This window comes from Orycteropus afer, unplaced genomic scaffold, assembly GCF_000298275.1.
Source record: "Orycteropus afer afer isolate SDZICR_OR568_19922 unplaced genomic scaffold, OryAfe1.0 scaffold00131, whole genome shotgun sequence".
NCBI classification, from domain to species: Eukaryota; Metazoa; Chordata; class Mammalia; order Tubulidentata; family Orycteropodidae; genus Orycteropus; species Orycteropus afer.
This window is the reverse complement of record NW_006921718.1, coordinates 6,336,468-6,352,616: the sequence shown is the minus strand read 5'-3', so window position 1 is coordinate 6,352,616 and position 16,149 is coordinate 6,336,468. Positions and strand designations below refer to the sequence as shown.

The 16,149-nt window shown below is 41.0% G+C and overlaps 1 protein-coding gene across 1 annotated transcript in view; it reads left to right on the top strand.

Annotated features, from left to right (window-relative positions):
- Nucleotides 1-2,499: 2,499 nt before the first annotated feature.
- QPCT (glutaminyl-peptide cyclotransferase) overlaps nt 2,500-16,149 on the top strand; it is an 87,595-nt gene continuing 73,945 nt past the window's right edge. The window contains exon 1 of the mRNA XM_007945065.2: nt 2,500-2,619. Coding sequence (XP_007943256.1) covers nt 2,500-2,619 — 120 coding nt within the window. The remainder of the gene's footprint in view (nt 2,620-16,149) is intronic.

The following is a 16,149-nucleotide window of genomic DNA, read 5'->3' as shown; positions in this document are numbered from 1 at the left end:
AAGATGTTTTCGCTCTTCAGCACTTGAAAGAGGTCTTTTGCAGCTGATTTGCCCAATGCTATTAACTTCTGCTTCCATTTGTGTTGATTGTAGAACCAACTACTGTGAAGTCTTTGACAATTTCAATCTTTTCTCCATTTATCATGATGCTGCTTATTGGTCCAGTTATGAGGATTTTTGTTGGGCAATCTACTTCCGTAGTGATACTGCCTCGGAAACCAAAGGAGGGGTCGCTATGAGTTGGATCCGACTCCATGGCAGTGGGTCTGGATTTTCGGTTTTATATTGAGAAGTAATCCACACGGCAGACTTCAATCTTCATCAGTAAGTGCTTCAAGTCATCCTCACTTTCAGCAAGGAAAGTTGTGTTGTCAGTGTACTGCAGGTTATTAATAAGTCTTCCTTCAATCCTGATGCCACGTTCTTCTTCATGTAATCCAGTTTCCCGGATTATTTGCTCAGCATATAGATTGAATAAGTATGGTGAAAGGATATGATCCTGATACACTCCCTTCTTGATTTTAAACCATGCAGTGTCCCCTTGTTCTCTTTGAACATTACTACATAGAAAACTTTTTTTTTTTTTTTTTAATGCCTGGAACTATTTAAAATATAAAAGTCACTAGTTATTTTCCATAGGAAGAGTTTGAAGAAAGTAAAAGTGTAGTAGGGAGGAAAATTGCAGATTTAAGGAATTTCGGAAGGTTTCCAGAGTGAAGGAAAGGAGAAAAGAAAAGAGTGAAACACAGGAGGAGAAGGATGCTTAGCAAGAGGCACAAGACAAGATCTGGAGAAGGCAAGTTGTCCTTGGTTGCTGTGGTGTTGTTTCTGACTCCTGGTGACCTGATGTATAACAGACCAAAACACTGCCTACTTCATCTTCACAATTGTTGGTATGTTTGAGCCCATTGTTACAGCTATTGTGTCATCCATCTCATGGAGAATTTCCCTCATTTTTGCTGATCCTCTACTTTACCAAATATGATGTCCTTTTCTGGGGATTAGTCTTTCCTGATGATGTGTCTACAGTAAGCAAGACAAAGTCTTGCCATCCCCACTTCTAAGGAACATTCTGGTTGTACTTTCTATAAAACTGATTTGTTTATTCTTCTGGCAGTCCACAGTACAGTCAATATTTTTTGCCAACACCACAATTCAAATATGACAATTCTATCTTCCTTTTTCACTGTCCAGCATTCACATGGATATGAGGTGATTAAAAAGACCATGACTTGGGTCAGGCACACTTTGTTGTCAGAATGACATCTTTGCTTTTTAACACTTGAAAGAGGTCATTTGTAGGTAAGGTAAGGATATGTAACAGTTGTTTTGGATTTGTCAAGTTATGGAAAGTTGTCAGAAAAGTTTGCACGTGTAAAAAACAATTTATTAAAATCAGCTCTGCTTACTACGTATAATATTCTATATTTGTATTAGTTACATCATAGAATGCATAGAATGCATTTATTATTTATAGAGATGCACTACTCAAATTCCCCTTCAGGAAAGGACTGCTCTGTTTGAGTGCTGTTGATAGACAAACTAGCTGTCAGCTCCTTTAGTTGCATGGAGCTGCTAACTTCATGTAACCCCGTCAAGGTGGAGATATAAAGCCCCACTATTTTGGCCTACCAGTGGGATAGCTCTAACAGTCTTTTTCAACTCCAGGGCTTCTAATGGGGCTGTGTGAGGCTGCCTGGTCTGGGTGAGACTGCCTGGGCCCATGCTGATCAGCTTCTCCCACTGTCCAGTTCCATTCCACTCTCCTCCTTCCGCAGTTAGTGATTCCACTATGAATATTTTAAATTTCATTTGAATTTCAGATTATTAATTCAGCCATACCCCTCAATTTGGGGGTAGGATGCTCTGTATCCTATGAGGTAACTATTAGTGGAAACAAAGAAAGAGGAAAGGTAAAGATTCACTGTCTTAGAAACAACTTCTCATAGAGGAAATGTTTATCCTTGGGGGGGTTCCAGTCCAGGCTGTGTACGGTGGGTCTCAGTTTCTTCCTCTGTCATGGGATTAATACCCACTTCACATATTTGTAAAGATTAAATAAGGGAACATGAGAAAAATATCTTGCACAGTGCCCTAAATACCCTTCTTAAAAAGCTGTGGGAAAACATTTTATAACCACACGGCAGGGTCTGAGAAACCCTTCCTTTCCTTTCTATTCTCTGTTATGGCATTGGAGATCATTAAAGGCTCTTTCGTGTCTTTTCTTTCCTTCCTTCCTCTCCAAGACAGGGAAAGTGGCCTCCTTCGTTTGCTGGGATTCGGAAGCTGGTACTTTCCCGGGAAGCCCAGCCGGGCTTTGCTAATGCCTGGGGGAGGAGGGCTTCGCTCTGCGCCGCGCAGCTGGAAGCGACAAGGAGGCGATGGGGAGGCGGGCACAGTCCACCCAAGGGTGGAGAAGAGGGAAGGCAAAGGACGCGCGTTCCCGGGCTCGTGACCGCTTGCAGCCCCAGGAACCGTCGCCCGGGCAGCCTTGGAGAGATGGCAGGCAGCGAGGACCGGCGCGTGTTGGACACCCTCCACCTGCTGCTTCTGGTGGCCGTCCTACCCCTGGCGTCCCGGGGGGCAATTCGGAACGCCAGACCCTGGACGGAGGAAAAGGTGAGAGGTTGCTTCTGCGTGATTGTACCCGAGTGGCTCTTGCTCAGCGTGGGGATCGCGGGCCAGAGGGAGTCCCTCCCGGGTAGGGAGGGAGGCCAGGCAGGGCCGGACCCCCGGGCCAGCGCCGCATCCTGCCCGGAGGAGTGGGGATCTGTGTTCTCGCCGGGATGCCTCCAGTGGCTTCAGGACTGCTTCAAAGACGCCAGGGGTGCTGGGTGATGTCACTGGCCTCTCCTTGGCAGTGGTCTGATGGGGGTATTGATCCGCGCAGGAAGTGTGTCAACCACGGCGGCCCAGTGCGGAGGTGAGGGCGCATCAAGGCGCCACTGCCCATTCTGGACTGGCAATGACAGCGCTTGCCGCGCTCCGGGCCTCCAGATGTTATGTCCAAAGATACCCTTGGGGCGCTGAAGTTTCCATGCGGTATAGAACAGACATGGATTATGGTTTTAGATTTAAAAATCAGAACGAAGCACCTTAACTGGCGATTTGCTGTTCTTTAAGATCAGTTTGAGTGAGGCAGGAAGAGAGGGAGAAAAAGGTTGGAAGGAGAGAAGAGAAAGGGTAGGGAGAGGAGAGAGAAGCAGCGAGATAGGGAAATTCAGTTTTCAGAGAAATGTAGGTAGTTTAAATTTTCATTTAAGGAACTTAAGATAAAATTGATTTCCAAGTTTTCCGTGGGTGAAGAGAGTAAGTTCGCAATTCTTTTCCTTTCTTGTGTAACAGGTTTGAAATCATGAAATTGCTAGAAGCTTATGTAAATGTTAATGATATTGTAGCATAATGGTATGCTTTTAAAGATACGAAGAAAAGCAGCAAAGTAAGGGATTTTTATTTTGAAAGTGTTATTAAGCAGATCTTTTAAATAATATAAATCTTATATTATGCTGGTATTTCCTCAGATATTTGGAATACACTGGTGAATGCACAAGCCTGCTGTTCACTCACACGTCTCCACCCAGCTGCTTACAAATGTTTGTGAATAGCTGCTTCAGTTCTGGGTCTTGCTTAACTGGCCTTACCTTTCAGAGGCCAAAACATGCTCCCCCTCTCCCATTTACACTTGTAAGCCACTGGCCAGAGGGAACTTGGTAAATGTTTGTGTGAGGGGAATTAACTCAAGGATAACTTCATTATAAGAAAAACAGCTTCCCTTGGAGATTCAGCAGGAGTCAAACAAACAAACTCACTGCCATCCCGTCTGTTCATAGTGACCATCATTGGGTTCCCAAGGCTTAAATTGTGTTTAAATCTTTAAGGAAGCTGAACAGCTGGTGGGTTTGAACCTCTGACCTTCTGGTTAGCAGCCAAATGCCTTAACCACTATACCACCAGAGCTTTACAAAAAGGAACATAAAGTTATACACAGGTCCTCTCCTTGACTTCACCATGAGAATCTCTCTGGTCAGAAATTGAAACCAAACTAAAACCAAACCTTGCTGTCTCTGACTCATGGTGGCCCATGTGTCCAGCTTCTCAGATTACTTGCTCAGCACACACAATGAATAAGTGTAGTGAAAAGATACAACCTTGATATACACCCTTCCTGATTTTATACCATAGTGCCACCTTGTTTTTTTCGAATGACTGCCTCTTGTTCTATGTACAGGTTCCTCATGAGCGCTGTTAAGTGTTCTGGAATTCCCATTCTTCACAACTATGATCCTCATAATTGAATGCCTTTGCATAGTCAATGAAACACAGGTAAACATCTTTCTGGTGTTCTTTGCTTTCAGCCATCAGCAATGATGTCACTCATGCCATGCTCTTTTCTGAATCCAGCTTGAATTTCTGGAACTTCCCTGTCAATATATAGCTGCACCTGTTTTTGAATTTTCTTCAGAAAAAAATTTACTTGTATGTGACATTGATGACATTGTTTGATAATTTCCACATCCACCACTCCTTTGTCAGTTTGTCACACTGTGGTGGCTTGTGTATTGCTGTGAGGCTGGGGGCCATACCACCAGTATTTCAAATACCAGCAGGGTCACCCATGGTGGACAGGTTTCAGTGGAGCTTCCACACTAAGACAGACTGGGAAAAATGAAGGGGCCATCCACTTCTGAAAAAACTGGCCACTGAAAACCTATGCATAGCAACAAAACACTTTCTGATATATTATTAGAAACCTTTAGGAAGAACAGTGAAACATTGTCTGATATAGAGCTGGAAGATAAGCCTCTCGGGTGTGAAGGGACTCAAAATACAGCTGCGGAAGAGCTGCCTCCTCAAAGTAGAGTTGACCTTAATGATATGGAGGAAGTAAAGCTTTTTGGACCTTCATTTGCTAATGGGGCACAACTAAAAAATTGAAGAAACAGCTGCAAACATTTATTAATAATCAGAATGTGGAATGTATGAAGAATGAATCTAGGAAAATTGGAAGTTGTCAAAAATGAAATGAAATGTATACAGATTGATATTCTAGGTACCAGTAAACTGAAAGGGACTGGTATTGGCCATTTTGAATCAGACAATCATATGGTCTACTATGCCAGGCATGGCAAATTGAAGAGTAATGCTGTCACATTCATCATCAAAAAGAACATTTCAAGCTCTATCCTGAAGTACAATGCTTTCAGTGATAGGATAATATCCATATGCCTACAAGAAAGACCAGTTAATACTACTATTATTCAAATTTACACACCAACCAACAAAGCAAAAGATGAAGAAATTAAAGGTTTTTTTTCTTCTTAACCAACTTCTGCAGTCTGAAATTGACCAAACTTGCAATTAAGATGTGTTGATAATTACTGGTGATTGGAATGTGAAAGTTGAAAACAAAGAAGAGTCCTGATGCTGGAGATTGCATGATAGAATTTTGCAAGACCAAGTACTTACTCATTGCACATACGTTTTTTCAATGACATCAATGGCAACTGTACATGTGGACCTTCCCAGATGGAATACACAGGAATCAGATCAACTACATCTATGGAAAGAGGTGATGGACAAGCTCAATATCTTCAATCAAAACAAGGCTAGGAGCTGACTATGGAACAGACCATCTATTGCTCATATACAAGTTCAAGCTAAAGATGAAAAAAATTAAAACAAGTCCATCAGAGCATAAATATGACTTTGAGTATCCCACCTGAATTATAGACCATCTGAAGAATATATCTGATGCACTGAACACCAACGACCGAAGACCAGATGAGTTGTGTGATGACATCAAGAACACCATACTTGAAGACAGCAAAAGGTCACTAAAAAGACAGGAAAGAAGAAAAGACCAAAATGTCAGAAGGGACTCTTAAACTTGCTCTTGAATGGAGAGTAGCTAAAGTGAAAGGAAGAAATGCTAAAATAAAGGAGTTGAACAGACGATTTCAAAGGACAGCTCAAGAATATGAAATGAAGTATTATAATGAAATGTGCAAAGACTTGGAATTAGAAAATCAAAAGTAAAGAATGTGCTCAGCATTTCTCAAGCTGAAAGATACTGAGGAAATAATTCAAGCCTCAAATTGCAATATTGAAGAATTATAAGGGCAAAATATCGAACGATGCAGGAAGCATCAAAAGAAGATGGAAGGAGTACACAGAGTCACTGTACCAAAAGAATTGGTCAACATTCAACCATTTCAGGAGGTAGCATATGGTCTAGAACCTATGGTATTGAAGGAAGAAGTCCAAGTTGCACTGAAGGAATTGGTGAAAACAAGGCTGCAGGAATTGAGAGAACGCTCATTGAGATGTTTCAATAAACATATGCAGCATTAGCTGCATTTACTCGTTTATGCCAGGAAATTTGGAAGTCAGCTACATGGTCAATCGACTGGAAGAGCTTGATATTAGTGCCATTCCAAAGAAAGGTGATCAAATAGAATGCAGAAATTATAAAAAATATTATTAATATCACATGCAAGTAAAATTTTGCTGAAGATAATTAAAAAATGGTTAAAGCAGTATGTTGTTGTTATGAGCCATCGAGCCGGACTTGACTCATAGCGACCCCTGTTTGGGTTTCTGAGGTGGTATCACTATGGAAATAGATTGCCCAACCTTCCTTCCAAGGAGTGGCTGGTGGATTTGAACCGCCAGCCTTCTGGTTAGCAGTCAAGCACCTTAGGCACTATGGTACCAGAGTTCCCTTATAAAACAGTATATTGACAAAGAACTTCCAGAAATGCAAGCTGGATTCACAAGAGGACATGGAATAGGGATATCATTGCTGATGTCAGATGGACTTTAGGTGAAAGCAAAGAATACCAGGAAGATGTTTACCTGTGTTTTGCTGACTATGCAAAAGCATCTGACTGTGTAGATCATAACAAGGATAACATTGTGAAGAATGAGGATTCCAGAACACTTAATTGTGCTCCTGAGAAACTTGTACATAGAATGAGAGACACTTGTTCAAACAGAACAAGGGGTTACTGCATGATTTAAAATTAGAAAAGGTGTGTGTCAGGGTTGTATCCTTTCACCATATTTAGTCAATCTTTATGCTGAGCAAATAATCTGAGAAGCTTGACTATATGAAGAAGAATGCAGCATCAGAGATGGAAGAAGAAGCATGAACAACCTGCGATATATATGCAGATGACACACCCTTGCTTGCTGAAAGTGAAGATGACTTGAAGCACTTACTGATGAAGATCAAAGACTATAGTCTTCAATATGGATCACGTCTCTATAGAAAGAAAATGAAAATCCTCACAACTGGACCAAGAAATAGCATCATGATAAATGGAGAATAAAATCGAAGTAGTCAAGGATTTTGTTTTACTTGGATCCACAATCAACACCTGTGGAAGCAGCAATCAAGATATCAGACATTGTATTGCACTGGACAAATCTGCTGCAAAAGACCTCTTTAAAGTGTTGAAGAGCAAAGATGTCACTTTGAAGAGTAAGGTACATCTAACCCAAGCCATGCTATTTTCCAGTAGGCTCATATGCATGTGAAAGCTGGAAAATGAATAAGGAAGACCAAAGAAGAATTGATGCTTTTGAATTGTGATGTTGGCTAAGAATACTGAAAATACCGTGGATTGCCAGAAGAACTAACAACTCTGTCCTGGAAGAAGTGCAGCCAAAATGCTCTTAAAAGTGAGAATGGCCATTCTTCATCTCATGTTCTTTGGTCATGTTGTCAGAGGGGACCAGTTCCTACAGAAGGATATTATGCTATGTTAAGTGGAGGGTCAGAGAAAAAGGAGATGATCCTCAATGAGATGGATTGACACAGTGGCTGCAATGAGGGGCTCAAGCATAGCAAGGATTGTGAGGATATTTCAGGACTGGGCAGTGTTTTGTTCTGATGTACATAGGGTCATAGTGAGTTGGTATTGACTCAGCGGCACCCAATAACAGCAACAATAACAATTTCCAAATTCTGTTGGATCACCTTTATTTGGAATGGGTACAAATATTGATCTCTTCCAATCAGTTGTCCTGGTGGCTGTCATACAAATTTCTTGACATAAACGAGTACGCACCTCCAGAGCTGCATCCGTTTGTTGAACCATCTGAACTCAAGGATATTCCATCAATTCCTGGAGCCTTGTTTTCACCAGTTCCTTCAGTGCAGCTTGGACTTCCTCCTTCAATACCATTGGTTCTTGATCAGATGCTGCTTCCTGAAATGGTTGAATATTGACCAATTCTTTTTGGTACAGTGACTTTGTGTATTTCTTCCATCTTCTTTTGATGGCCCCTGCATTGTTCAATATTTTGCCAGAAGAATCCTTCAGTATTGCAATTTGAGGCTTGAATTTTTTCTTGTTCTTTCAGCTTGAGAAATGCTGACCATGTTCTACCCATTTGGGTTTCTAATTCCCAGTCTGTGCACATTTCATTATTATTTCTTACTTTATCTTCTGCAGCTGCTCTTTGAAATTTTCTGTTGTTGTTGTTGTTGTGTGCCATCGAGTCGGACCTGACTCATAGCGACCCACTACAGAAGTAGATTGTCCCATCTTCCTCCCCTTTAGCTACTGTCCATTCCAGGCCAAGTTTCAGAGCCTCTTCTGACATCCATCTTGGTCTTTTCTTCTTTTCTTGTCTTTTTAATGACCATTTGCTTTCTTCATGCATGATGTTTTTATCCCACAACTCACCTGGTCATTGGTGCTCAAGGCATCAAAGCTATGCTTCAGGTAGTCTCTAAATTCAGGTGGGATATAATCATGGTTGTATTATGGCTCTTGTGGACTTGTTATAATTTTCTTCAGCTTCAATTTGAACTTGCACATATATGAGTAGTTGATGGTCTATTCCACAGTCAGCTCCTGGCCTTGTTTTGACTGATGGTATTGAGCTTTTCCATCACCTCTTGCCATAGATGTAGTTGATTGGATTCCTGTGTATTCCCTCTGGTGAAGTCCACATGTATAGTCACAATTTATGTTGTTGAAAAAAGGTACTTGCAATGAATAAGTCATTGGCCTTGCAAAGTTCTATCATGAGGTTTCTGGAGTCATTTCTTTCACCAAGGCCTCATTTCCCAACTACTATGCTTCTTTTTTGTTTCCAACTTCCGCTTTCCAGTCACCAGTAATTATCTTCTCAATTGTACCCTGGTCAATTTCAGACTGCAGAAATTGGTAAAAATCCTGAATTTCTTCCATCTTTGGCACTAGTAAGGAGCTCTGGTGGCAGAATGGCTAAGACATTTGACTGCTAACCAGAAGAGCAGTTCAAATCCACCAGCTGCTTCATGGAAAGAAGATGACACAATCTATTTCTGTAATGATTTATAGCCTTGGAAATCTAATGGGGGTTTCATGATTCAGAATCAACTCAGTGGAAGTGGGTTTTGTTTAGTTTTGTTTTTGGCTTTAGTGGTTGATGCATAGATTTTGGTAATAGTATTAACTCGTCTTCCTTGTAGGCATTTGGATATTATCCTATCACTGACAGCATTGTGCTTCAGTATAGATCTTGAAATGTTATTTTTGACAGTGAGTGTGACACCATACCTCTTCAATTTGTCCTTCTCAGCATAGTAGACCTTGTGATTGATTGTCCGATTCAAAATAACTAATACCAGTTCGTTGCATCTCACTAATGCATGGGATATTGATCTTTATGCATTCCATTTCATTCCTGACAACTTCCAATTTTTCTAGATGAATACTTCATGCATTTCATGTTCCAATTATTAATGGATGTTTGCAGCTGTTACTTCTCATTTTGAATCATGCCATCTCAGCAAATGAAAAACCCCAAAGCTTTACTCTATCCATGTAATTAATTTAAGTTTGACTCTAATTTGAGGAGGCAGGTTTTCCCCAGTGGTATTTTGAGTGCCCTCCAACCTGAGGGGTTCATCTTCCAGCACTATATCCAACAGTGTTTCACTGCTCTTCATAAGGTTTCCAGTAATATGTCAGAAAGTGTTTCACTGCCATTCATTAGGTTTTCAGTGGCCAGTTTTTTCAGAAGTGGATGGCTCTGTTCTTTCTAGTCTGTCTTAGTATGGAAGGTCTGCTTAAACCAGCCCACTATGAGTGATCCTGCTTGTATTGAAATACTGGTGGCATAGCTTCCAGCATCACAGCAACACATAAGCTACAGCAGTGTGTCAAACTGACAGGCAGGTGCCTTTTAAACCATGAATTCCTTTTATATTTATTTTTCCAAACCAAAAAACCAAACTCACTGCCGTCAAGTTGGAACCGACTCATAGGAACCCCTCCCTGGGTTTCTGAGGTGGTATCACTACAGAAGTAGATTGCCCAACCTTTCTTCTGAGGAGTGGTTAGTGGGTTTGAACTGCCAGCTTTCTGATTAGGCAATATGCTACCAGAGCTCTATGTTTATTTTTGGAAGCTTCTAATGACCATGCTATTATACCAAATGCTTCCAAGTAGTATAAGTAAATGAAGCTAATGGCAAAGTCAGCCAGGACAGCATTTCCCATTTTCTAGCCCCCTCTCCTCTTATTCTGCAGGCCTTTATAAAGTCTTCCTGTCAGTCAGCTGTGACTTGTGGCCTGGGAGATAAATCAGCTCGATGTAAAATAACATGCCTTGCCTGCTTTGTAAGAGGCATTTGACTATATTCATCATATGATGTGTGTCCTTGATATACTGGTCTGACCATTTAAAAAGTAAGGTGTGGTGAAGAACGCATATATTTTGAAATTTGTTATCTTTGTTTTGAAATAAAGGTGTGTCTCTTTCAGTGGTGTCTAATATGTAAAAACAGGTCAATGGTTTTTGTTTATGGTTGTATTTAAAGACTATGACTTGGTTATCTGAATCCTGGAAACAATTTTTCCAACTAAGCAATATTATACATTCCCAGGTGGGTCCATAAACAGGTATTTAGGGACACTGGCATCTGGATGTCAGGTTTTTTACATATATATAACCATCTCACTTAAACCCAATAGTGTTCCTGTGAGGAGGGTAGGTTCATTCTCAATTTACAGATGAGGAAATTGAAATCCAAAGAAATTATGTAATTTAACCATGATCACAGGATTGAATTGCAGAACTAGGATTTGACTAGCCCATAATCTTTCGTTACTTCCTTCACTCTCTTCTCTAGGGTCCATGAGTCTTGGCTGATGGTGCAGAGAACAGTGCTCAGGTATCACAGGGGTGTGGTGCTGGTGGGGAGGGGTGGAGAGCCAGAAAAGTTTACTTTGGCCTTTCTGTGTCAGGGAGGATCCTAAATGGAATTTCAAAATAGGTAGTTTGAATTTGCTACTTTGTCTTCTTTACCTCTTATTTTTCCTGCTCTCCTTCATGCAGCTTAAAAGTCATCATTACTGTGGGAGTTGATACATGTTCTAAAATTACTTATCCTGACTCTCACCCTTTATCCCCAATCCCATTCCTTTAGTACAGACCCATTGCTTTAGTTCAAGGTTGATAACCAATTGTTAAAAAGAATCTCATTAAATCAGTGCTCTTTAGGTAGCAATGACTGTTGGTTTTTGATAAGGCTTCATATATTTTTAATAGAAAGTTATTAGCTCCAATAAATGAAAAAGTATAGCTTCTATTAAAGCCATCCAATTATGAAGTTGTTGTTGTTGTTATGTGCCGTCAAGTCGGACCCGACACATAGCGTCCCCTCCTTGGGTTTCCAAGGCAGTATCACTACGGAAGTAGATTGCCCCATATTCCTTCCGAGGAGTGGCTGGTGGGTTTGAACCACCAGCCTTCTGGTTAGCAGTCAAGTGCCTTTAGGCACTACACTACCAGAGCTCCTAATTGTAAAGTTAGCATGTGCTTATTTTAGAAAATTTGGAAAACACAGAAAAGTATACTAAAAAGAAAACTAATGTCATCTATAATCTCACTATTCAGGGATAATTGCTGTTAAAATTTTGGTGTTTTTATTTCTAGCTTTCTCTTTCTCACTCTACATATGTGAATAAACACACACGCTTACCCATACATATACATGTACACATCCATGTGAGTATGCATTTGTGAGTAATACCCACCCAAACCCAAACCCACTGCTATCCAGTTGATAGCAACTCATAGTGACCTACAGGACAGAGTAGAACTGCCACATAGGGTTTCCAAGGCTGTAAATCTTGGAAAGACTGCTTCATCTTTCTCCTGCAGAGTGGCTTGTAGGCTCAAACTGTTGATTTTTTGGTTAGCAGCTGAATGTCTTAACCACTGCACCGCCATAAGTCCTTATTTATGGCTACAGAGATGGGTTATATCTCAATCTCATAGATTTTTGTGAGTGTTAGATGAGCTAATCCATGTAAAGCACTTGTCACAGTGGCTGGAATAGAGTAAATGTTCAATAAGGTTGTTTATTTTTAAATGAACACATGACTATTTCTTTAAAGATTGTGCTGCACATATAATCTTGTATCTTGTTATTTTAGTTAATTCAACATTAAAGTATTGCTTTATGCCAATAATATTCATTGAAAGCATCATTTGATGATCGCAAAATCATTGTTGTTGTTGTTGTTGTTGTTTGCCATCGAGTCGGCCCCGACTCATAGCGACCCCTCCTTGGGTTTCCGAGGCAGTATCACTACGGAAGTAGGATTGCCCAACCTGCCTTCCGAGGAGTGGCTGGTGGGTTTGAACCGCCTGCCTTCTGGTTAGCAGTCAAGTGCCTTAACCACTATGCTACCAGAGCTCCCATTATGATTCGATAATTTATTTGACTGTTCCTTTATTGTTCCACAGTTTGATGGTTTCCAAATTGTCTCTGTTACAAAGCTGGGATGCAAAGTATTTCAATTGGTAGAATTTTCCTTTATTATAACAAAAGTGAAATAGAAAAATTCAAGTCCTATTGGGGGCAGGCTGTTTGAACAGAATAGCCACATACAGGAGGGTTGGCCTTACCTAGGAGTCTCTTCCAGGGTCAGTTCTTAGCAAACAGTTCTGCTTTTCTTGGCATTCCACAAACTCCTGCTTCTGACCCATAAGTATTATAAAAATCTTCAGGGCATCCCTCTCCCATGGTTAGAAGGTTGGAGAAATCCTTATCCTCAGTCCACCCCAAGATCCTTACTGAAGCAGCAGTGGCATCCCCAAGGCAGGGACTAGGAGGTCAGGTAGGCCAGGTGTTGGTAGTGAGAGAAAGACAAAATGAACCACATTTGAGTCTCTAACATCTGGTAGTAAGTACTAGACATGCATTTTTTAGATAAAGTAGCTTTCTTAGTCATAGCTAGTAAATGAGGGAGCTAGATTTGACCCTCGATTGTTGTGTTCAATGCCCATACTGCTCTCTTTTAAGTAGAGGGCTGCTTGTATTTAAAAAAGAACTCCATCTTCTCCAGTTCCTAACTCTTCCAAAAGTGCATTTGTCACACAGAAGAAGTTCAGTAAGTGCTGGTAGAGTTGAATTTACAGGTGGACAGAGGTTTTCATCTCAAGGATGAGAGATGCTTGTATGGGGTGGAAACTGCAATCGAAGTGCCTGCACTTCTGGAATTATCTCCCTTTAATTCAATGGTTTGGGACCTAAAATCCCTCTGTAAGCTGAGCCAACTCTACAAATTATGTTATTAAAACTGTCTTTGGCCTGGCACCATATGATTAGCCTAGGGAGAGATGGCTCATGATATCTGGTTCACATTTTCTGGCTGAAAGATTCTTGTCACCTCAAGCTGACTTGTTCTTTCTGCCTGGATGAATAGACAAGGCGGGGCTATACTAGCACCTCATACCTCTGAGGACATCTATGCTGCTGTTGTTACTGCTGAGTGGATTCAGACTCACGGCGACCGCATGTGTGCAGAGTAGAACTGCTCCACAGGGTTTTCTTGACTGTGACCTTTCAGAAGCAAATCACCAGGCCTGTCTTCTGAGGTGCCTCCAGGTGGATTTGAACCACCAGCTTGGCTAGTAATCGAGCACTTAATCATTTGTGCTACCCAGGGACTGACTCTGTGGGCACTTATGCCAACAGAAAATAGCCTATGTGCCTTTTATCTAAAATAAACCTAGAATAATTTGCGGTTTGCATTTTTCATTGGACTCAACACTGTGCCTCAGTTACTTTCCTCATGTGCAGACCACACTTTCTTTCCATTTTCTCCCTCCTCTCATCTCCACATAGACTTTTTTTTTTTTTTTAATATGTATTGAGTTCTGAGAATAAGGTACCATAAAACTCAAGTGCATGCTCTTTAGGTCGGAAAATCAAATGCTTTTCCATATGGGTTTTAATTGGTAGGAGGGCCAAATTAATTCATTGAGTGTGGTTGGTTCTCACAGCCTTCTGTAGCCTTCACTGGTGGCAACACTTTTATCTGTGATTTCACAGGGGCATCTTTTCTCCTTGAGAGGCAGGGACAGAAAGTACTCTTTACTGAGCTATGTTAATGAAATGATTGAGCCCTGGAGGTTTAGGAGCAACACTTGGAAGTCTCCATATTCATGCGCCTGTTTGCTGAATTTACTTTTATTCTTCCGACAAGCATTTAATGCAGCTATTTGCCAACTGTACTTCACCCACAGTATCTATTTGCATCTAGAGATGCTGTTGTTGTTGTTGTTGTTATGTGCCCTCCAGTCGGACCCAACTCATAGCGACCCCTCCTTGGGTTTCCGAGCAGTATCATTGCGGAAGTAGATTGCCCAACCTTCCTTCTGAGGAGTGGCTGGTGGGTTTGAACCACTAGGCTTCTGGGTAGCAGTGAAGTGCCTTAGGCACTACATTACCAGAGCTCCCCTACAGATGCTGGGGGTCTATTTATTTTGTCTTTCCCCTCCCCCCCTTTTTTCAATTAAACTTCTTTAGAATTCTTTCAAGCCTCTATAAAGCACCCATTTAAACGTGAGCTTGATTACTTTTCACTGTGGACATGTAGTGAAGGACCCCATCCATATTGACCAGGAGGGCCCTAGGACAAAGTAATGGACAGTAAGTAGGAAAGGAATCAGCGATCAAGCAATCTTCAAACCAACAGTTTTCTTTGTCACACTGACCATCCTGGGCTTACCCAGCTCTAAGTCATCAGAAGTATTGACTATTAAAAAGAACAAAGCCCACTGGCATTGACCCACAGCATTCCCTGTCTCTTTACAGGTCGCTTGTATTTTCAATGGATTTGGTGTTTATTAATGGAAAAAACACCAATTTTACTTTAATCATTGTGTTAACACAGCCTTGTGAAGATAGTTTTAGAAAGATCATTCATCTGTTGATTTCTTATTTGATGAATTCACCCAATTTTTGCTGAGTGCTTAGTATGACCTTGACATTGTATTGTGCTGAGGAGAGTGTGGTAAGCAAGACAGGTTGTTCCTGCTCCTGTGAATTTACATTGTGTATGAAATACAGACATTAAATAAATAAACACCTAATAGCAATTATATACAATGAAGGAAAGGAGCTCTTGTAGCTTTGTGCCTAAGGCACTTGACTGCTAACCAGAAGGCTGGTGGTTCAAACCCACCAGCCACTCCTTGGAAGGAAGACGAGGCAATCTACTTCCATAGTGATACTGCCTCGGAAACCCAAGGAGGGGTCTCTGTGAGGCGGGTCCAACTCGACAGCACATAACAACAACAGCAATTTTGTATGGAAAAGAAAGAGATCTCAGATAAGCAAAATACTACTGAAGAAGAAGAACAAAGTAGGAGGTATCACACTTCCAGATCTCAAAACCTGCTACACAGCCAGTTTTCAAAAACAGCCTGGTATTGGTATAACGACAGACGCATAGATCAGTGGAACAGAACTGAGACCCCAAAAATAGATCTGTTGACCTATGGTCAGCTGATTCTTTGACAAGGGGCTGAAATCCATTAAATGGGGAAGAGATGGTCTCCTTCACAAATGGTGCTGGCAAAGCTGGATATTCATTTGTAGAAGAATGAAAACAAGGTCCAAACCTCACACGATACAGGGAAACTAACTCTAGATGAATCAAAGACTTAAATGTGAAACCCAAAACTATAAAGTTCATCAAAGAAAAAATATGGGCAAACTTAGGGGCTGTAATTTATGGCATAAATAGACTACCAGACATAACCCAGGATGCACAAACAGCAGAAGAGAAACTAGATGACTGGGATCTTCTAAAAATTAAATTCTTATGTGCATCAAAATCAAAAGACTTCTTCA